At 44.5% G+C, this 22,903-nt stretch overlaps 1 protein-coding gene across 1 annotated transcript; it reads right to left on the bottom strand.

Moving 5' to 3' along the window:
* Positions 1-9,663: 9,663 nt before the first annotated feature.
* LOC100193506 (phosducin-like protein 3) lies at positions 9,664-12,741 on the bottom strand. The gene is made up of 4 exons (NM_001138619.3): positions 12,444-12,741; positions 11,990-12,133; positions 10,695-10,903; positions 9,664-10,107 (listed from the first exon to the last, which is right to left on the bottom strand). The coding sequence occupies exons 1-4, from the start codon at positions 12,683-12,685 to the stop codon at positions 9,950-9,952; spliced, it is 753 nt and encodes a 250-aa protein (NP_001132091.1). The 5' UTR covers positions 12,686-12,741; the 3' UTR covers positions 9,664-9,949.
* Positions 12,742-22,903: the final 10,162 nt, after the last annotated feature.

A 22,903-nucleotide genomic window follows, 5' to 3' on the forward strand; every position in this document is an offset into this window, starting at 1 on the left:
CATCCAAGTATTCATCACACTTCATTCAATACAAGAGCAAAGTGCAACACTCCAAGACACAAATCAAAGCCATCGATCCAATCAAAGTCCCCAATTCAATTCTAGTGCTTTAGGACTTGTGAGAGGATCGTTCTTGTATTTCTTTGTTGCTCTTGTTGCTTGGTTGGCTTTCTTATTTCTCTCATTCTTATTCTCAAAGCCTTATAAGCGAAGCAAGAGACACCAATTGTGTGGTGGTCCTTGTAAGTGACCCGAGAAATCAAGGAAGAAAGCTCACTCGGTCTAGGTGACCGTTTGAGAGAGGGAAAGGGCTGAAAGAGACCCGGTCTTTGTGACCATCTCAACGGGGACTAGGTTCTTTAGAACCGAACCTCGGTAAAACAAATCATCGTGTTCATTCGCTTTATTTCTTGGTTGATTTGTTTTCCCCTCTCTCCCGGACTTGATATTTTATTCTAACGCTAACCCCGACTTGTAGTGTGTTTAAAGTTATAAATTTCAGTTTCCGCCTATCCACCCCCCCCTCTAGGTGATTTCACCGACTTGTGCCCTCTCTATCCTGCTCTTGGACTAACGCTGCGCTGACTGCACATGGTGAGGCCACAATGTATAGAAGAAGAGGCAACGAAGGATCGGGGCTTGTGAGGGTTGCTTAGTCGGATAGGTGTTGTTTGAGTGACTCGAAGGCCGCCGCCTGCTCTGGTCCCCAAGCGAAGTCTTTTGCACGGAATGTTTTCAGGAAGGGTAGACTACTCTCTGCGGATTTGGACACGAATCAGTTCAGGGCGGCCAATCTGCCTGTCAGTCGTTGGACATCCCTGGTGGACTGTGGGGGTGCCATGTTGATGATCTCTTGGATCTTAGTTGGGTTGGCCTCGATCCCTCGGTGCGACACCAGGTAACCAAGTATCTTCCCCTGGCAAACTCCGAAGACACACTTCTCAGGGTTGAGCCAAAGTCGTGCATCGCGCATATGGGCGAATGTTTCTGCGAGGTCGGCCAGGTGATCCTCTTTGTTTTTGCTTGCGACAACGATGTCGTCTACGTAGGTGAAAATGTTGCGGCCTACTTGACTTTTGAGGACCCTCTTGGTGAGGCGAGAAAAGGTTGACCCGGCGTTTTTGAGTCCTTCTGGCATTCGGACGAAGCAGTACGTGCCAAAAGGGTGTGATAAAGCTTATGCTGGCCATGTCCTCCTCTTTCATGTAAATCTGGTGGTAACCGGAGAAGCAATCAAGGAGGGACATGACTTCGCAGCCTGCCGCGCTATCGACTATTTTGTCGATCCGTGGCAGGGGGAAGTTATCCTTGGGACAAGCCTTATTGAGGCTTGTGAAGTCTATGCACATGCGCCACTTGCCGCTTTTCTTTTGCACCATGACCACGTTGGCGAGCCATGTAGGATAAGCGATTGGCTCGATGAATTTGGCTTCAAATAGGCGGTGCACCTTGGCCTTAGCGGCTTCAGTCTTTTCGTCGGACATTTTGCGCAGTCGTTGCTTTTTTGGGCGCACCGAAGGGTCGATGCCCAGGCCGTGCTCGATGATGGTGCGGCTGACCACGACCAAATCGAGGGCGGACCAAGCGAAGACGTCCTTGTTTCAGGAGAGACAAGAGATGAGTTTTTCCTCATCTCGCGAGGTCAGGTCTTCGCTTATTACGACCGTCTGCTTAGGCGTTGCCGGGTCGAGGGGTACCGCCTTCATTCCGTCATTGCTTTGGAGCTGCGCTTTGACTTTTTCGTCGGCGATTGGGCGGGTCCCTTCAAAACCTTCGCGCTGTGTCGTGAGGTAGTGTACGTTCCGTTGCCCTGAAACGAAGTCCCTCTCAATGTTGCGCGTTGTCTGCTGGTTGCCATAAATTGTGATCACGCCTTGCGGACTTGGGATTTTCATGCAGAGGTAAAGTCCATGAATGGCTGCCTCAAACTTGTTGATGGAGCCCCGGCCCATTATGGCATTGTATGGGTAGACCATGTTGACAATATTGAAAGTGACCTGCTCACTTCGTGCATTGGGTGCTACACCAAATGATACGGGTAGCTCTATCTTGCCGACGGGGAAGGTGCCCTTGCCGCCAAAGCCGTATAGGGGGTTGTTCGAAGGTTTGAGTAAGCTATGGCCTATGCCCATGCAATCGAAGGCGTGCAGGAAGATGATGTCAGCTTGACTGCCGTTGTCGACCAGGACTTTGTGTAGGTCCCAGCCTGCTACACTGCAGTTGATCACCATGGCGTCTACGTGAGGAGCGCTACGCAAATCAACGTCTCTAGTGTCGAAGGTGAGTGGTACATGAGACCATCTTGTTTGCACGACTGGGCCAGTGAGAGCGACGTGGTTCACACTTCGGTACTGGTCCCTTTTTTGCTGCTTTGTTTCGAAGTCCACGTTGGACCCTCCGGTGATCATGTGGATGACTCCGCGATATGGTGGTTCGACGAAGTCTTCCTGCTTGGGTGCTTATGGGGGGGTGGTTATGGTGTGGTGGATTTGGGTGATGCTGAGGCGGTGGTGGTAGAACCTGCACTACTTGACGGTGTTGGTACGCGTGGTTGGGTGGATGCTGGATTTGCTCATTGTGGTAGGGTTGCTGGTGGTGGTATATGTGTGCGACGACCCTCTGGTTGTCGGCTGGTTGTGCTCTGGACATTTTGTCCCTGGTGGCCTTGGTTTCTAGACAATCCCTGGTTGGGTGCGCGCAGTCCTCGCCATGGAACAGATAGTAGAATCTGCACGGTTGTTGCGTCCGTCCCCGGCCTCTCCCTCTGGTGTCGTTGCCGTGACCTGGGGGTATTCCTGACGACGAGCAGTTTCTCCGGCTGGGTGCTGATTGGCTATGTTGTGCACTTGTTGGTTACTGCGACTGTCCCGTCCAGAGTCTGGCTGCGGTGGCCTGGTCCAGGTTCTGCTGGACTGCGGAGGGTCCTTAGGCTTCCTCTGAGATTCAACCTTGCGTTGATGCAGCTCTTCGGACCTGGCATACTTCTCAAATAGTTGATATAGCTCTTGTAAATTTTTGGGTGGCTCCCTGATGCAATGACTGTACAGGACGCCAGCCCAAAGATCGCTGATGGTGTAATGGATCGCGATGTGGTCGTCAACTGATGGCAGTTGCGACTTGAGCGTTAGGAAATTTCTGTAGTACTCGCTGCTTGCAGAGGGATAACTCGGCCAGGGCGTCGGTATCAGGTCGGTACCCTTGAAAGTTGAGCAGGAACTTGTCGTGGAGTCCTTTCCAGGAGTCGATGGACAGTGGCGATAACCTGGTGTACCAAGTCAAGGTCGGGCGTTGGAGCGCGATGATGAAGGATTTGGCCATTGTGGCGTCGTCCCCTCTGGACAATGCGGCAGCAACCTGGCAGCTCATGATGTATTGTGCCGGGTCGGTACTGCCGTTGTATTTGGGGTAGGTGCCAGCCCTGAAGTTGGTGGGCCAAGGCAATGCTTGGAGTTGCGGAGCCAAGGGGCTTCACTCATCGAGGTAGTTGATCCCTTGGAAAGCTGTGGCATGCGAAATGAAGGGGTCGCGCTGAGGTATGAATGGGTCTCTGGCTTGGACGCGCTGCTGGAGGGGTGCTAGCGGTGCAATTGGTCCATGCTGCAGATTGTACGGGCCCTCGCCCTGCATGAGCGCGATCTCTTGCTCTAGCTCCCGAGCTCTCTACTCCTCATCTTGTATCATCTAATGCACCTTGGCTTGCATGGTGACACGTTGGCGCTTGGCCTTGAGGATTTCTTTCTGCTTTTGGAGGTTGTGGTTCTTGATGCGCAGGGCCCACAGCTGCAGCTGGTCTTCGGCTGAGATGCCGATGACTTCTCCGACTTCTATTACGTCTTCGCCCTCTGGTGGAGCGAAGCCTGGTGGTGGTGCTTGCGGTACGCCTCCAAAGCTGCAGGTGCGTAGGGTGCCTTCGGGGGTGGAATGGTCTTGGCGCTGTCTTTGGCTGATAGCTTCATCTTTGAAGTCCTCTTGGGGGGTGTTGTTCGCGAGGGCCTTGCCTTTTTTCTCCACCAGTAGCGCTTCCTTCGCTGCTTCGTCGATGGATGGGGCTGCCTTCAAACTAGCTCGCTTGGGGGCCATCGAGGGTTGTTTTTCGTAGCACGAACGGTGGGCGCCAAATGTTGGAACTAGCTCTCCTGGGCAAGTTGATCCAACGGGAAAGTGGAAAGAATGTTTGCAAAGTTTATCAAGGGATGGCAAAAGCTTCGTTAATCTCTCGTGTGAGGGCACTGTACGGGGGTATTTATAGGCACTTGAGTGGCCGCCTGTCCCTTGTTAAAGATGTTTATGCCCTCGAGTACCCAGTTTATCCCCAGAATATTCCCACGAGAGGAGGTTACAGACAGTAATTATGGTAAAGGCTATTACAGATGTGGCCCGTAACGCGCTTATCCCCGCGGGGCCCGTTACCGTGGGCCGAATCCCGCATGGGCCTCCTGGGGCGGTGATGACGTGGGAGACCCATAGACTTCGACAAAGCCTTCGTCTTGCAACAGTCGAAGGCAAAGGGGACCGCGCCGGTCTCCGTCCAGTCGACGCCTTCGGCTTGTTCGGACGCGTTCTGTTGCTGTAGCCTTCGTCGGAGTGATGAGGAGACGAAGGCATAGAGCGAAGGGTAGCGTATTCGCCTTCGCCCCAACAATATTATTTAGTAAAAATGGTCAGATTACAGTATCCAACATTCTCGGAATTTTTTAATGTCACTAGAACAAAACCAAGAGGTGCTAGTTTTTTTTCTCGAACAGAGCATCAAGATGTATTAAGGGAAGCCTGCTGGAACAAAAAGAGACCTGCTTTATTCGATCTGAGAAAGGACGAGTGGACGACACCCCGTTTCAATCTGGTTCGACTAACGATCCGGAAAAAAAACTCTAGGGACATTTCGGCCATTCACAGTAGAAAATAAAATAATAAAAGAGTAAAATGACACTTAATCCTATTCTAGAGAAATAGTTAACTTATAAGTACTATTTTAAAGAAGTTATATTAATAGATACTAAAAGGGAGAAACCTGTTTAAATGAGTACTGTAATAGCAATAAACTCTGTAACTACACTGTTCAAACGTTAGGTGGAATCATATTCAAAATCTTATCCTGGATTGTTTGGTATGACCTTTATTCGACTCACGCTTAGTATAGAGTTAGGTCAGGTTAGCGTGTGTCTCCCTATTCCATGCATCGATTCGAGTTATTTTTGGCTTGAATAGGGTTTTTGTTTTGGGTCAGATTTTTTTGGTTGGGGTCGGGTTTTAGGTAAAAAAACTATTATGGGTATCCGGCCCATTAATTGTTGCAGGTTAAATATGTTTGTGCATGTCCGTCACATTGGTCTTGTCAGATCGGATCTTTTTAGACGGGGCGGACGGATTGGGCGGGTCGAGTGGCCTAAATGTCTACCTTTTACTAGGCCTAGCTATAGATGGCCAAATGAGCCGTGCTTAACGGGCCGGCCCGAAGCACGGCCCGTTTAATAATGCCGGGTCGGGCCCGACACGACAGCCGTACCGTGCTTGGGCCGCTGTCTCGGCCCGCAGTGCCGGCCCGGCCCGGCACGATTATATTTTTTTATTTTATAAAACATAGTATATATATATTTAGATTTTATATTTGCTATTTATAACAAATGCGCTAGAGTTCTACTGGTTAGCCTCTTTCATATAGTGCTTTCAGCTTGTAAGAGGGAGGTCCTGGGTTCAAAACCCGACTGCGCATAGTTTTTTTTGCAGTTTTTCTGATTAAATGGACAACGTGGGCAAATTAAACGGGCCGGCCCGGCACGGCTACCAGGCCGGCGTGCCGTTCCTGGGCCGCATCTGCGGCACGTGGGACCGACCGGGCACGGCCCGTTTAACTGTCGTGCCTAACGGGCCCATGCCGGGCTGTGCCGGGCCGCCCGTTTGGGCACCTATAGGCCTAGCCATTCAGTTTTTTGGTTCGCTTTGGTTCCTCGGTTTTTTAGAAAAGTTGGATTCCAGAAAAAATAGATCTGAAATATGCACCCAGGATATGTAGAACAGAAAATTTTACTTCGGTTTAGTTTCTGTTCTAACCAAACAAACCAAAATTTAGCAAAATAACAGCACAACAACACAATTTTAAAATTTAGCAAAAGTACATAGATGATTAGATGGAGGATTAAATTTGAGGATGACATGATTTGAAGGGATCGTGTGCTACTTAGAATTTGGGAAGGCTACAGTGGACAAGGCGTAAAGTTCAATTGGTATGTTGAGCTTATATTATATTTCATTTTTTTTTGTTAATTCAATTTTCTAGGGTTTAGAACTAAAAATATTTTGGCTTTTTTAAATATGGATCTGAAATTATTAACGATTATTTTAGTTTGGTTAATTCAGTTTCGGATTATTTTGCCTAGGCTTACCTGTTACCATGTTCATCTCATCCCATCGATAAATAATAAAATAGAACCGTTCCACTAAGGGATTGTTTAGATTTACGGTGCTAAAATTTAGTATTATACTTTTAGCTAAACTTTAGCACATGAAAATCCAAACAGAAGTACTAAAATGTGTTAAAAATGAAGTGCTAAACTTTAGCACCCATTAGCAGTTTAGCTTCTCTAATTAGTGTTAAGACTGTCTCCAGCAGTTAGTGTAAAATAGGGGATGCAGAACTGTAGATGACACTGTTTATAAAGTGTAGTTCGAAATAGTGGATAAGTTGCTGGAGATAACATAAAGTAAGCTAAAAGTGGTCCAAAGGCCAGCATGAGGAAAAGACATCTCCTACCTACTCACCTCAATCTTGCTCTCTCCCACCCACATTAATTATGGGTATGGATGCCTCTCTATATCCATATGCTAAACTTTAGCACTTTGCATTCAAACACTATTCGTGTGCTAAACTATAACTCTCTATTTAAGAGGGCTAAACTTTAGCATCATGCTAAAGTTTAGTATATGAGATCCAAACATGCCTAAGGCTTTGTTTAGAACCTCTAGAGCTAATAATTAGTTGCTAAAATTAGCAGTAGAGGTTCCAAGTAAATACCTCTAGCTAATTGTTAACTAACACCTAACAATTAATTCATTAGCTGGTTTAAACTAGCTAATAATTTATTAGCTAACTAACTATTAACTTTAGAGGTTCCAAATAGGATCTAAGCATAAAATTTCACTATTAAAAGCTAACTTAGAAACTCAAATTCCTAGGATTGGAAGGAAATAAGGGAGGAAATTATTCATTTCCACCTCAATACCTGATTTTCCAAACCGGCCCAAAAATTTAGAATAAAACCCCTCAAATCCTCCATCCAAACATGTACATCGAACCATTCCATTCTGCACTACATCTCTTCTTGACCAAATGCATCCTTTACTTCGTCAAATCCTTTATAGGACAAAATTTGAACTCTATAAGTAAAAGTGATTTTTTTTATTTTGGGGGGATAGAGAAGAAACAAGACAAGTTTTCTCCATAAATATGGAGAGACTACTTCCATTATTATATATGGGATCTGCCCTTCTCCTTAGTTGATGATACTTTTTTCTTGTCATATTATATCAAAGCTCTTTACACCGAATTACCTTATTTTCTCTCAATTAACTAAAGGTCAATTTGGATGTAATATTGAAGATGTTAAAATTAAAATTAGATCCAATAACAAATATATCTAGTATTGAAAATGAGCTACAATGCAAATATGTTGTTTGGATGTAACTAGAATTGTAATTTCAGCCAATACAAATGCTAGATGTGGATTGTGAAAGAATTTATAATTCAATACTGAGAAATTGAGCTTTAATTCCAACTTTGAATTCATCAAAGAACCAGACATCAGAATTTAGGAATTCTAAGTCCGATTCTCAACTTCAAACTTCAATATCTACATATAAACGGGGCGTAAAGCAAATGAGAACATGGAATACCCTAAATCTGTCGGGTCTCCTTAAGATTGTATGAATGTTTATAGATCGTGTTCTTCCTGTTAGAATATCTATAGGGTTTGGGGCTTTCTCTTTGTAATTTCCGTCTCGCCCCCCTTGTAATGGGCCTGGCCCAACTATCCCAAGTCTAATAATACATCACCCAACCATATTCTATGGTTAGGGTTTTCCACTCTGCCCTTGGCAGCGTGTGTCCCTGGTCGTGTCGTGTCGCTCCGCGCCACAGTTCCGAGCATGCGACGCCCGCTCAGTGTGCCTAATGTCCATGCTCATTGTCGCGTCTGGTTGCGCCCGCAGCCGTTGCCGTCGTCTTGCTGCTCGTGCCTACGTCCGCACGTTCTTTACAGCGCAGCGCACCTGCTGCTCGCCTCTGCTCCTGTGTGCGGCGTTGTTCCCTCAATGGCGGTGCCTCTCGTGGCCCCTAGCATATTCGGCCCCGCCTTCGCACTGGCTGCCAGCACCCCCTGCTTCTTGGCTCCGCCTAGTTTCGCCGGGATCACCGTGCACGTCTTCCTTTACGACGTCCATCTTGTCCGGGGCACTTTCGTGTCCTTCGATCCGGCCTAGAACCTTGTTCTCCGGGACTGCGTCGAGCTCCACCCTCAGGCAGGCCGTCACGTGCATAGACCGCTTGTCTTTCCACGCACTGTGATCGCCTCCCTTATGATCGAACCCTTGTTATCTCCCTCCCTCCTAGTTCCTATGTCGGGGCACCTCCTGTAGCCCTCTCCGCGCACACCATACCTTCGACACCACTTCCCTCTCCCACTACCGATTGGGTGGTCGATTCTGGTGCCTCCTTCCACACTACTACTGCTAGCTTGTTATCTCACTCCCATCCTCCACGCCCCTCCTATCCTCTCTATATCGTTGTCGGCAATGAATCCACCCTCCCATTCACCTCAGTAGAAGACATCGGTTCTTCCAGGACCGTTTTCCCTCAATGACGTCCTCATTGCCCCCCGTCTGACTCACCCCTTCTCTCGGTTTGTTGCTTCAATAGTGACAACCACTGTTCTATGAAGTTCGATCCCTGGAGCTCACCATACACTACCTCCCCACGCGTGTTGTGCTTGCTCGCTATGACAGCTCCGGCCCCCTCTACTCTCTTCACTCGAGCTCCACAGCCCCCTTCAGCGCGCCACCCTCGTCTACTGCGACAACGTCAGCGCCATCTACCTCTCCACCAATCTCGTGCAGCATCAGCGCACGAAGCATGTGGAAATCGACCTGCACTTTGTCCGCGAGCGTGTCGCTGTAGGTGACGTTCGGGTTCTCAGCGTCCCCACCACGCTGTAGTTCGCCAACATCTTCACCAAGGGGTTATCGACGAGTGTATTCCTAGACTTTCGGTCTAGTCTCAACATCTGTACATGATAAAGTTGCGACTGCAGGGGTGTTAGAATATCTATTAAAATTTGGGACTTTCCCTTTGTAATTCCCCTCTCGCCCCCTTTAATGGGCCTGACCCAACTATCCTAAGTCTATTAATACATCACCCAACTCTATTCTAATTCCTAGGGTAAGGATTTTCCACTCTAACTCTTCCTGGTGATTGTTGTTTGCACTGTTTGTAGATAGTGATAATCGGTTGTTCGGTTGAGTTTTTGGAACTAAAATTATTTCAATGTGCCATAACACAAACTTTATTATAGATATATACACCAGCACAAATTGCACTTTTAACTAATTCACAAAGAATCATAAACATGCATATACACAAATTAGTCATGACTCATGATGTTTTGTGTTGAGAAATGTTCAAGATAGTGAAATACTGTGGATTCAAAGTTTGGCTGGATTTTTTCTCATGCAATTATACAAGTGCACTAATCATCTCTGATCTCTTAACAATATAATAATGGAGCTGTGTTACAGCTGAAAGGTAGGCAATAAGACCCGTGAACTTTCAAAAACTTCAGCCGCACAGCCAGGTATCAGAAAACTCTGGCAAATTTCACCCACAAAAATCACATAAGATCAGTAAACATTGGAACCAAATTGGATCCGCCAGCTGCGGAAAACAAACACAAGTATTAGCTTAGTCACTGTCCTCTTCTTCCCGCTCTTCATGCTGGGCCACAACCTTCTCTATGAACTTCCTGCGAACACCTTCGAAGACATTGCCCCGAGATGAATCGCTGCCACCATGCCCATCATTCAGTACCGGGTCTGACTGGCAAAGGGCTAACGCAACAGCTGAAAGGAACATAACAGTGACTTAGCGCATATAGACGAAACCCATGTATATCGCTGGGAAAAGAATTTCTGGGACGATGTTGAGGTAAAGGAAAGCTTCCATAAATTTGGTGTAATCTAAATGTGAAAGTAGATTCCCTAATTTCTTATTACACAAAAGGATCAATGATATGCTAAGAGCCTAAGACCAATGTATAACTGGGAACCAGCATGTTGCCATTTTAGACAAACTCCATAGAAAAATTTGGCACATGAAATAGCGCAGAAGAATCAAAACTGGATCTGGGGAGTGTATGCATTGAGGCATGCAGGTCATAATGAATTGTCTAATATTGTTTTTTTAAAAAAATTGTCAGCTGAAGGTCAAAATATTTTTTCTTTAGTTAAGGAAGTTCAAGTGGTATATCCAAAAGAAAGCGGATTGTGGGTGCTAAATGGCATATGCCAATATGCCATTCACAAAATTACAGGTGTGAGCTCAAAAAAGATCAATGAACAGCACATAAAATTGGAGCAACTGGAATCAATCAACTAACAGGAAAAGCAGATACTGAATATTAATTTGCAGTATATTAGTAGTAACTTACATTCAGGTGTGCATCTCTTTCCACCAAACTTCTGCAAACCAACATAAGTCCCTTTGACAGCACTGTTGTTATACACCAGTATTGTAGGAACATTCCTATCTGGGTAGTTGGGGATGCAGTCTGTGGAGATAATTTTAACAAACTTCGTCGCTGGATACCTAGTAGCCAATTCTTCCAAACAATTCTGAAGCAATCCACATTCAGGTATCCTATCATCAGATTTATAGAATTCGATAAGCACCACAATTTACTAAAGAACATCATGTTTCACGCATCAGATCAGGGAGCTCATTACACTCCAATGAATTCAGATATTCTTTCTGTACAATTTTGATGCAAGCACAACATGGAAACAATAAAACATCATACAAAAAAAGAGCAATAATTTCATGAAAGATCTTCCATGCTGAAAAACTGCAGTGTGATTAGTTACATTACAGCTTACAGTGTTGGACAAAAAGAAGGGCAGGCCCAGCCATGAATTTGTTTTGTAATTGGACCATTTTTTCTATCTATCAATGAAACGGCATGTTCGAGAAGAAAAAAGAAAGCATGTCCACAGATCATATATATCAAAGGTACGAACTGCTGGGACCTATTTCATAGCGATGAAATGTCTGCTTACGAGCCTACAATGCACAGCACAAATATCAGAATTCCTATATCCAGGCAACCATAGTCAAAATTTCATAGTCACCTAGTCTTTTCAGGCAACTTTCTATAGAAATCTGATGTAGTCTACTTCTTCTCTTAGGAGTACGCAGGGGAGAGACAAGTGGATGAGAGGAACAGGAGAGCGATCGCAAGGCGTAGGGAGGAGGGCGATCACTGTCGCCGGCCTGGCTGTGATGATCAGCCAGGATGACCGAAGGTAATCTCCCAGCCTGGAGATCTTTATTCCTTCAATACCTAATACAAACTAATAAGACAAATTCCCTTATAGACTAGGACTGCCGTACCACCCAACAGGATAACAATTATCTGCTATAAAATAGGAGATCTAATCTATCTCTTTAACTGAACAGCTAAAAAGTCTCCCGACCCTTATCTTCTAGCTGCGCACCTGGGCCCAAATCCTAGCTGCGCTGGCCCCCTTTCTTCCTATGATAATGCTTGCCTAAGAAAGCATCTATAACAAATTCCAACACAACTAAATAAAGTGCACTAAAAGTCTGAATTTAGTTCAGTCTGGTCCCATAGCTGTTTGGTCGATTCATACAAAATAAATGATATAATTGTTCTCCCATGCATAATCATGGATATAACAGGATGCAGTGAACTGAATGAAGAGTTACCCATCCTTGTAGAGGAAGACCACAACCCAAACATCTGATTGTGCCTGCGATACCTCCCGCACGAAGTCGGAGCCAGTGATGGGAAGTATAGTACCAAATCGCGCGGCTTTTGCGGCTTCCCTCAGCTCTGCGAGCCTCATCTTCCTGCAGGGGCATCGAATTACATCAAATCGTCACAATCAATTCGCAGCTGTACCAAAAAAATCGCAAAACGCATTGAGTAATCCAAAGCCCGGAACTACTGCGAGGAATCCGGATCAACCATAAAAAGATATCGGATTACTATCAGGAGAACACGAATTATACCAATCAGCCACTCTAGTCAGGTCAGATCAATCAAACGCGGTAGGCACTTGAGCTTCCTAAGATGCATCCAATAACGGACGGGGAAAAGACAGCATAACGGATCAGCAATCAGACCGCAGACCGGATCGAGCCTGTGGAGAAGGGCTACCTGTACTTCTCGAGGAAGCGGTCGTCATCCAGATCGTCCTCTAGTTCCTCGAGCTCTTCGGGCTCGCGCACGTCAAGCCATTCCTTGGACTTGGGCTGCTCGTCGGCGTCAACCTTCGGGGCGAAGGGCGGCGGCTTGAAGGGCTCCGGCTTCGGGGGCAAGTTCCCGAGGCGGCGCTGGATGTCGTCCCACTCTGTGCTCGCCCCCTCCACGTCCTTATACACGAAGTGGTAGTCCGCCATGGCCAAGCACCACAGGGAGGTAGGGGCTCGCAGAACCGCAATGGAATGGAGAAGTGGGGAAGCGAAGTGACGAGTTGGAGATTTTTTTTTTTTGGACGAAGCAAATTACTCCCTTCCACGATGTTTATAAAACCACTACGGTCAGTTTGTTTTGTTGAAATCGAATTTCATTCTAATAATTATAATTTAGATAAAATTAATTAAATTAATATATTTATCTATGTAATATATTTATATATTATTTTAAATCATTTGATTAAGATAATTATACATTAAATTTACGTTATAGAGAATCAAATAGAAAAATGTACTATAAATTGTATATTAGAAAAGTAACATGTAAATCTATATAATAATATAACTTAAAATTATTTTGATAGGTTAGAAATCAACTAAGATAATTTTAATAGTACAAAACTAAATATCAAATTGTGATAACCTCAATAACCTTAGAAGATATGAACTTCAAATTCAACTTGTAAATGAAAAAAACGAAAAAGTCAAATTTTATTAGGAAGAGATTTGTCTTTTTTGTTTGTCTAGATACAAGTTGAATTTTATGTTCATAGATACAAGTTGAATTTTATGTTCATATTTTTAAGGTGACTAAGGACATCGTAATTTATGTTAGAAAATATTCTAACAATTTTTCATCATTATTTTATATTTAGTTCTATATCATTAAAATTATTATCCGATATCTAATCTATCAAAATAATTATAAAAAATTATAATATATTTTAAGGCTAAATTATGCTATTAGCTATGCCAACAAAATTTGAACTAAAAACTCAGTTTGTACATAAAGAAATAAAAAATTGTTAAGGGGTAAATTGAACCATCTAAAAAGGAAAGGATAGATAAAATGAACTAAAAATACTTTAGAGGTTACATGAACATTATCCATAAGTGAGAGTAGTAATTTAGACTTTTCCCAATTTTAATATTTGACACCCAATTCACATGCCTTCCAGATTTGATACCCTAGGTTACATGTCAATAACTGAATGACCCCACATATCATTGTGATAGGGATGTCAAATCTTGAAAGATATATGAATTAGGTGTCAAATATCAAATCCAGAAGCATGAGCGTGATGTGCAGGCCCCACATTCAGGGCCTAGAGTGGTTTTGGACAAGTGAGACTCACATGTCGATGAGATTGCAACCAATTTTGGTGCAGCTATGCAACAACGAGTTTTTTGGGTCTGCTTTCTAGTGTAGATATTTGATATTTGATGCTCTCAAACCGATTTTCATGTTTTCACCATTTCTGTGAGCTATAGCTTACTGGCTTCAGGTGTTTTAGGGGGGCCTAGAACTTTTGGGTCCTGAACATTCTTAAATCACTATGAAGGTTTAGACGTACTTAGGATATGAGACAACAAATTTATAGCCAGTTTCAACTCGCAAACAATAAGTTCTTTGGATTTACAACACCACAAGGAGCTCAAATACTAGGGGTGTATTTTTTATGTTTTGGTTTTGTGATTCATATGTTTTTTGTTCTGGCATGTCAAACATGTCAATCTAGGCAAACAACTTGTCATTTTTCTTGGTCCAACTCTCTAGTGTAGATTTTTGACATTCAATGCTCATGGATAGATTTTTCATGTTTTCACAATGTGTCATGAGCTATAGCTCACTGTTTTCAAGTGTTTTAGTGGTCTAGAATTATCAAGCCTCGGGCATCCTTAGGCCACTATTAAGGCCTCTAGGATGTACCTAGGATGAGATAACATTTTTTGTAAGGGGCTATCACATAGTGTGATAGATAGTGCATCAAGTGAAATGGGCCTGAGACCCACCTAAGGTTTATCATAGTGGTAATCTATTCTATGTGATCGGAGATCCCGTGAATTAGAATGGTAAAACAAGCTAGTGACAGACTGAGAAGAAAGACCCTTAATAAGGCTCATTTCAGATGCATATCTTTCCTTACTGTAAGGTAGGTTGGTGTTTACACCTTAATATGTTCTAAGTGACTTTGTGAAACAAAAAAATTGTCATACAGAACATCTTAGAAAAATATACCTATATGGGTTAACTGCTAGTCACAGTTTATAACATGCCTTAGCGCCTAGACGTAACCAAGATGATCTTGTTGTCTTGGGAACACACCTGGACTCCCAAGGCCTCAAACCAAGGTAGGCTATCTGTAGGGAAACGGGTGACGCCTAAGAGGGGGGGGGGGTGAATTAGGACTTCTAAAACTTTTACTAAACTTGGCCACAATTAAATCCCTAGAGCAAAACCTATGCAAGAATCAAAACTAGAATGTGCAAACTAGGTTTTGTCTAAGTGTTGCTATCTCTACCGCAAAGGCTAAGTTTCAATCTACACTAAATAAGTATGACAACAAGATTGAAACTTAAATGCTTAATATAAATGCGGAATGTAAAGAGCTAAGTAGAGAAGCAAACTCTCGTGGATGACGCCGGTATTTTTACCGAGGTATCCGGAACCGCGCAAGGTCCCGACTAATCCTCGTTGGTGCCCCTACGCAAAGGGAAGCCCACGCGAGGGCCAAGCACCTCGGTCGAGTAACTCCGTAGAGAGCCGCGGGCCTTCTCCACGCGCAAGTGGTGCTCCGCTTCCGGCTCCTCTCGGACGCTCCCCGCCGTCTCCACTATCGAGCTTCCGGCCGAAACGCCGCGGGCCTCGTTCCCTCCGGTACACGGTGGCGGCCGTGACACAAACGCGGTTGTCACGGTCTCGCAAGACTCTCGCCCCACTTGGTACAATTACAACGGCTCGCGCAAGAGCCGAGGGGTTGTGAGGTTTATCTAAACTCACTCAACTAACTAGGATTCACCTAGAGCAAGCGCTAAAGCGGTCTAACTAACCTAAGCACTTCGCAAAGCACCTACGCTAATCACCGAGTGATTCTATTAAGCACTTGGGTGTTTGAGCACTTGGAAATATGCACTATGTGTATTGGAATGTTGCTTGGGCTCTCACACAAGAGAATGGCCGGTTGGGGTGGTATTTATAACCTCCACACCCTCAACTAGCCGTTGGACAGAAAGCAGCAGCTTTCTGTCGTCGGGTGCACCGGACAGTCCGGTGCACCACCGGACACTGAACAGTAGATGTCCGGTGCCGCCACGTCAGCCGACCGTTGGCGCCTGTAGCAGTCGACCGTTGGATCCGACCGTTGCCTTTCTGCCCGTTGGCACACCGGACAGTCCGGTGCACACCGGACAGTCCGGTGCTACAGCCAGAGAGCGCCTTTCTGCGGCCTCTCTGCGCAGACTGTCCGGTGCCTCACCGGACAGTCCGGTGCACACTGGACACCGATGTCCGGTGCGCCACCTGGCGCTGGCTGACAGCCCTTTCTTGGATTTCTTCACTGATTTCTTCGGGCTTCTTTGTTCTTGAGTCTTGGACTTCTATGCATCTTTTTATGTCTTCTTTTGAGGTGTTGCATCCTCATTGCCTTGGTCCAATTCTCTTCGCATCCTGTGAACTACAAACACAAACACTAGGAAACTTATTAGTTCACGGATTGTGTTGTTCATCAAACACCAAAACTCAATTAGCCAAATGGCCCGGGGTCCATTTTCCTTACAATCTCCCCCTTTTTGGTGATTGATGACAACACAACCAAAGCAAGCAAATAATACAAGTATTTGAATTAAAATGTGCAATCTACTTGCTAAGATGCATGATTGTCCCCACAATGTGATATTATGGACTTAAGCCTCCCCCTAACTCCATAATTCACTTACTTCCTATTTTTGGACCAAATAACCAAAACCACTTGAAAAGCCATTTGTAGATATAAAATTTTAAATTGGTGGTGTTTGGTGTTTGATAAAGTTTTCATTGCTTTGGTCCCTAAACTTCTCCCCCTTTGGCATCAACCACCGAAAAGGAAGACATTAAAAGCATGTAGGAAGTAAATAAAAGCTTGCCCTCAACAAGAATTGTATCAAATGATATCACTAGAAGGATATTAAAATAAACCATATGAATGATACCAGTTGAAAGGAACTCCCCCTAAATGAGTGTTCTCTTTAGAAAGAAGTTTCTCCCCCCTTTTTTAGAGATGAAGAAATACTCCCCCTGACAGAGATCCTCTACTTAGGAAAAAGCATGTGAAAAATTAGAGGTGCAAGACATGGTTTGAAAAGACTAACTTCCCTTATGCATAGGTAACAGAATATGAGTTAACTACTTATGCATTTTTAGCAACATGGAAGCATATGATATGAAATATAGTCTAATCAAATATTGGAGAAGACATGTAAATGATACTGAATGTAGTCTCAAAAGATACCAATTGAAGATCAATGGCGAGCTTGAGAGACATGAGAGTTCTTGGAGATTTCGCAGTGGAAGATTGTTGTCTTTCTCCGGGGACTTCATTTTCCTTACAATGAGACTATCACATGAAATAGACTTGAAAAGGTGTTAGTCTCAAAGTGTTAGATTATAGAGTAACCTCCCCCTAAAGGTGTGCATACAAGTTTTGAATACTTGTAGGAGACATGCACTTTGATTTGATATCAAGAGGGGCAAATTATCCATAATCCAAACTTTGGCACATATAAGTTAAATGATACACTTTGTAGAAATCAAAATTTTCAATTAATGCATCATTTACTATGGAGTGATATAAAAGTTATGTGTCGTGCTTTAACTAAACATTTTAAGCCATGTAGGTTTGCTTAAGTATATGAATTTAAAAACTAGCAATCCTACCATATGATTTACCTAGTATGCATGATTTTGAACAAAAGTACATAACAAATGTAATACTAGGCAAGAAAGGTAAACTAGATAAAAGATAAATAGATACGCATATCCAAAAACGAGAAATACAATAAAACTAGTTACCTTAGTCATGGGTGGGAAATTTGGGTCCAAAATTTTCACTAACCCACTTGACAATAAACTTGATCCATTATGATGTATCCCATGATATACATCCCAAACTTTCCAAGTCTCCAAATTTCCCGACTACCTTTGGTCCACTCACTTCCCTTTCGGGATCCAAACCTTCTTGGTGCTTTTCATGGTTGAAATTATCTCTTTTGGCACCCAGATGCGTTTGGCCCCCTTTCCTTTGTTGGCTTGCTTGTTGGCCTTGATTGCTATCACCTTTCCATTCTTTTTCTTCTTGATCAAATATGGTGTAGCGTCCTTTTTGTTCACCTTTTTGATGTAGGTGCTGGAGATTTTGCTTGTTGGCTTTTGCTTGAGCTTTTGCCTTTGTTTATCCCCGGTCATCGCCTTGCATTGGAAAGACTTGTGGCCTTCCTTGTGGCATAGCCTACAAATCACAGTTTCTCCCTCTACAGGCTTGTTCACTCCCGCAGTGGTGTTATCCTGTGGAGGTCGGATTTGTTTGGCTTTGCCTTTCTTGTCATACAAAGCTTTGCCAAGACGAGCCACTTCTTGCTTTAATTGTTCATTTTCCTTTGCAACCTCATCAGAGCATGACTCTACAACAATATTCTCAACAACAACTTGGTTGCAGGGGTTAGAATCATCAATTAAGTCAAAGCAGGAAGTAGAAGCATCTTTCTTAATAATTTCAGGAATTTCAACTAAAGATGCTGCTGGGGTGCTACCAATGTTTTCTAGCTTAGTAGTTAGCTCATTATTGTGTATGCTAAGAATTTCCATTTTCTCCAGCAAATTTTCAATAGCTTCTTGGGAGCTAGCTAACTTAGCCTTAAGTTTTTCATTCCTTTTAATAAGGCTATCATCGGTAGCAGTGGATGGAGCACTAGATTCCAATAGCTCAATTTTAGTTGATAGCTCACTATTTAAGTTTGCAAAAGTTTCAAATTTTTCTAGCAAACCTTTGTAATCATTTTGAGAGCTAACCAACTTATTTTTCAAAGTTTTAAGTTGAGCTTTTTGCTTAGTGCAAACATCCTGGAAAAATTCTACGGCTTCCGCAAGCTCATCTAGAGAGGCTTTTCCCTCACCTTCATCATCACTACTACTTTCATCACTAGAGGATGGAGTGCTTTTGTTACCTCTTGCCATAAGGCATTTGTGTGATGACCGTGATGATCGTGACGAGGACCGGTGGCTGCGCGTCCTTGGAGGTTCATCTTCACTTGAAGAATCATCCCATGTTCTAACACTTGTTAGCGCCTTGCCTTTGCTCCTCTCCTTTTTGGGTTTGGCCATATTTGGACAGTTGTCCCTGAAGTGGCCCTTCTCCCCACATGCGAAGCATCCTCTCTTCCTTTGCTTTTTCCTGTCAATGTTAAAGAGAAGATCCTCGACCTGCAGGGGCACACCCATTAGATTAATCTTGCGGATCATCCCCATTACCTTTCCGATGCGTCGGATCGTTTCTTCGTCCTCGGAGGATGATGTGCATGGTTGATTATCTTCATCATCATCACTTTCTTCTTCTTCCTCTTCTTCACTTGAGGAACTTGGAGTGGGAGCCTTCTTTTTGCCCTTCCTTTCATCACATGCAAAAGCATATGGTCTTGAGGAAGTTGGCTCCTCTCCCCGACTCATTTTTCGCGACATCTCAAAGGCCGCGATTTTCCCAATCACAATGGTCGGGGTCATGTTGCTCAAGTCCTCCATGTTGTGAAGGATGGTGATGATGCTCCCATATCTTTGTTGTGGTAGCAGGGAGATAATCTTCCTCACAATGTCCGCATCACCTAGCTTATTAATGCCAATAGAATTGAGCTCATTGATAATTAGATTCAAGCGAGAATACATGTCTCTAACAAGCTCATCATCTTTCATAGCAAAAGAATTATACTCATTTAAGACTAGGCAATGTTTTTGCTCACGGACATTGGATGTGCCGTCATGGAGCTCATGCAATTTTAGCCAAATCTCATTAGCAGTTTTCAGGGTAAATACTTGATTGAAAATATCCATGCTAAGAGATTCATACAAGCAATTTTTGGCTCTAGCATTTAAATGAATTTCTTTTTCCTCACTCGTGGTGGGTTTCTCGGGATTCTTGAGGGGTTTCATCCCGTCACGAGTGACTCTCCAAACACCTAGATCAACGGCCTCTAGGTAACAAGCCATTCTAGCACTATAATATGGGAAGTTAGTGCCGTCGAAGTGTGGTGGCCTATGGGTATCCATCCCTTCCTCTAAAAAGCGTCGGCTCTTTTAGCGGTGAAGCTAAAACGTTTCAAATGAGCCAAACCGGGCTTTGATACCAATTGTAGGGAAACGGGTGACGCCTAAGAGGGGGGGTGAATTAGGACTTCTAAAACTTTTACTAAACTTGGCCACAATTAAATCCCTAGAGCAAAACCTATGCAAGAATCAAAACTAGAATGTGCAAACTAGGTTTTGTCTAAGTGTTGCTATCTCTACCGCAAAGGCTAAGTTTCAATCTACACTAAATAAGTATGACAACAAGATTGAAACTTAAATGCTTAATATAAATGCGGAATGTAAAGAGCTAAGTAGAGAAGCAAACTCTCGTGGATGACGCCGGTATTTTTACCGAGGTATCCGGAACCGCGCAAGGTCCCGACTAATCCTCGTTGGTGCCCCTACGCAAAGGGAAGCCCACGCGAGGGCCAAGCACCTCGGTCGAGTAACTCCGTAGAGAGCCGCGGGCCTTCTCCACGCGCAAGTGGTGCTCCGCTTCCGGCTCCTCTCGGACGCTCCCCGCCGTCTCCACTATCGAGCTTCCGGCCGAAACGCTGCGGGCCTCGTTCCCTCCGGTACACGGTGGCGGCCGTGACACAAACGCGGTTGTCACGGTCTCGCAAGACTCTCGCCCCACTTGGTACAATTACAACGGCTCGCGCAAGAGCCGAGGGGTTGTGAGGTTTATCTAAACTCACTCAACTAACTAGGATTCACCTAGAGCAAGCGCTAAAGCGGTCTAACTAACCTAAGCACTTCGCAAAGCACCTACGCTAATCACCGAGTGATTCTATTAAGCACTTGGGTGTTTGAGCACTTGGAAATATGCACTATGTGTATTGGAATGTTGCTTGGGCTCTCACACAAGAGAATGGCCGGTTGGGGTGGTATTTATAACCTCCACACCCTCAACTAGCCGTTGGACAGAAAGCAGCAGCTTTCTGTCGTCGGGTGCACCGGACAGTCCGGTGCACCACCGGACACTGAACAGTAGATGTCCGGTGCCGCCACGTCAGCCGACCGTTGGCGCCTGTAGCAGTCGACCGTTGGATCCGACCGTTGCCTTTCTGCCCGTTGGCACACCGGACAGTCCGGTGCACACCGGACAGTCCGGTGCTACAGCCAGAGAGCGCCTTTCTGCGGCCTCTCTGCGCAGACTGTCCGGTGCCTCACCGGACAGTCCGGTGCACACCGGACACCGATGTCCGGTGCGCCACCTGGCGCTGGCTGACAGCCCTTTCTTGGATTTCTTCACTGATTTCTTCGGGCTTCTTTGTTCTTGAGTCTTGGACTTCTATGCATCTTTTTATGTCTTCTTTTGAGGTGTTGCATCCTCATTGCCTTGGTCCAATTCTCTTCGCATCCTGTGAACTACAAACACAAACACTAGGAAACTTATTAGTTCACGGATTGTGTTGTTCATCAAACACCAAAACTCAATTAGCCAAATGGCCCGGGGTCCATTTTCCTTACACTATCAATACAGATTCTCAAACCAAGGCCTCTTTTTTCGCAAAACACTTCACTAAGATCATTATACTAGAAGAAACTGCTGACCATTTTGAAGTTTTCACTTTATAAAAAAATGTAGCTAGCCGGACTGGGCCACTTCAAGGCCCAATAGGCCGAGCAGCCCAGCCGGCTGGGAGGTTAGCTAGGGCACCACGGTGCCACAGAAAAGAACGAGACGCACAGAGGGAAATGAGAGACAGAGGCTGAGCGGCGGCGGCGGTTGAAGGGAGGCCGAGCTTAGCGCTGCCCATGCGTCCTAGATGCTCGCGCTACTCCATCCGAGATGCTCACAAATCAGTTGGTCTTCTCTTCCCTTCTCGTCTCTTTAAAAGCATGGGTGCTAATCCCCTGGAGGAACACGACTACTCTTCTTTGCTTGCTGTTTCAGTCACCTGATCCAATTAGTCTCTATCGATTCTTATTTTCATCTCGCTGGTGGAAAAGATAGAGGTGGTGCTGATCTTGTGCAGTGAGATTTACCCGTGCTCCTTGCTTCACTTGTGTGCCTGTGTGGTGCCGTGTTCGTCTGATTATTGTCCACCGTGGCCTGGTGCTTGGGCTCCCTCTGCGTGGTGTTCCTCTTCTCGGGCTGGTGTCGTGGACGTCTCTCTCGGCTCCAGCAGCGGCTCTAGTATCTCCGTCAACCTCCCGCCGTGCAGGCCCGGACGTGGGCGGCGACATTGGTTTTCTGGGACAGAACTTCGTGTTCGCTGAGCTGATCTTCCCACGTAGACAATCTACGTGTTGTGAGTTATTCGTTGTCTCACTTTATTTACTATTTAATTTTGTGCAATCTGCTAGTATTAAATACTTGGGTGTGATTGCACTGTTGTGGGCGGATTTGTGTGCTCGATGATGATAGCGGTGTAGTGAGACAACGTGACAGTCTGGGTTTTAGTGTATTATCATTTCCAGCATTGATATTATTTGTGCCTAATTAAATCTCTCTTTGTTGAGGCTGTTTACCTGTGTTAAATTCTGTTATTTTATTTAGTACACAGTCCCTTACTATTAGTATTTACATTTGATTATTAGGCTTATTACATTTTATCTAAAACCCTGATTTGGTAAGATATGACTGTCATGTTAGTCGAGGATCTCTGATCACCTTTTAGCGTTGGAGGGCTGTTTATTACAGCAACCCGCTATTTTGAGAGCAATAGTTTAAGATAAACAATTATGTTTATTTGTTTAATCTGTCTTCTTCATCTGCAAGATATGTTTAATTATGAAATGGACCTGAGCAACTATTTTATATGTTTACATGTTCTAGAATTGCTATTGTTCATTGCTGCAATAATAACATATGGCATTTATCTGAGTTATATGCTTGTTTTATTCAGAATTATAATATTTAAGTTATTTAAATATGTAGAAAGCATGCCACTTATTTCTCTAAATTTATAACAATCCAGAAAACCAATTCCTATTATGGCCTCCAGTTCTGATGTCATTAAGCCTGAAGCGTTCGACGGCGCTAGCTTTAAGCGCTCGCAGATTAAGACTCGCATGTGGCTCACTGACCTAAAATTATTTTGGGTAGTGACGTCGGTTGTTCCCGAGGCTACATCAGATAATGCTGATGATGCAGCGAAGGCCGC

This window comes from Zea mays, chromosome 6, assembly GCF_902167145.1.
Source record: "Zea mays cultivar B73 chromosome 6, Zm-B73-REFERENCE-NAM-5.0, whole genome shotgun sequence".
Taxonomy (NCBI): Eukaryota; Viridiplantae; Streptophyta; class Magnoliopsida; order Poales; family Poaceae; genus Zea; species Zea mays.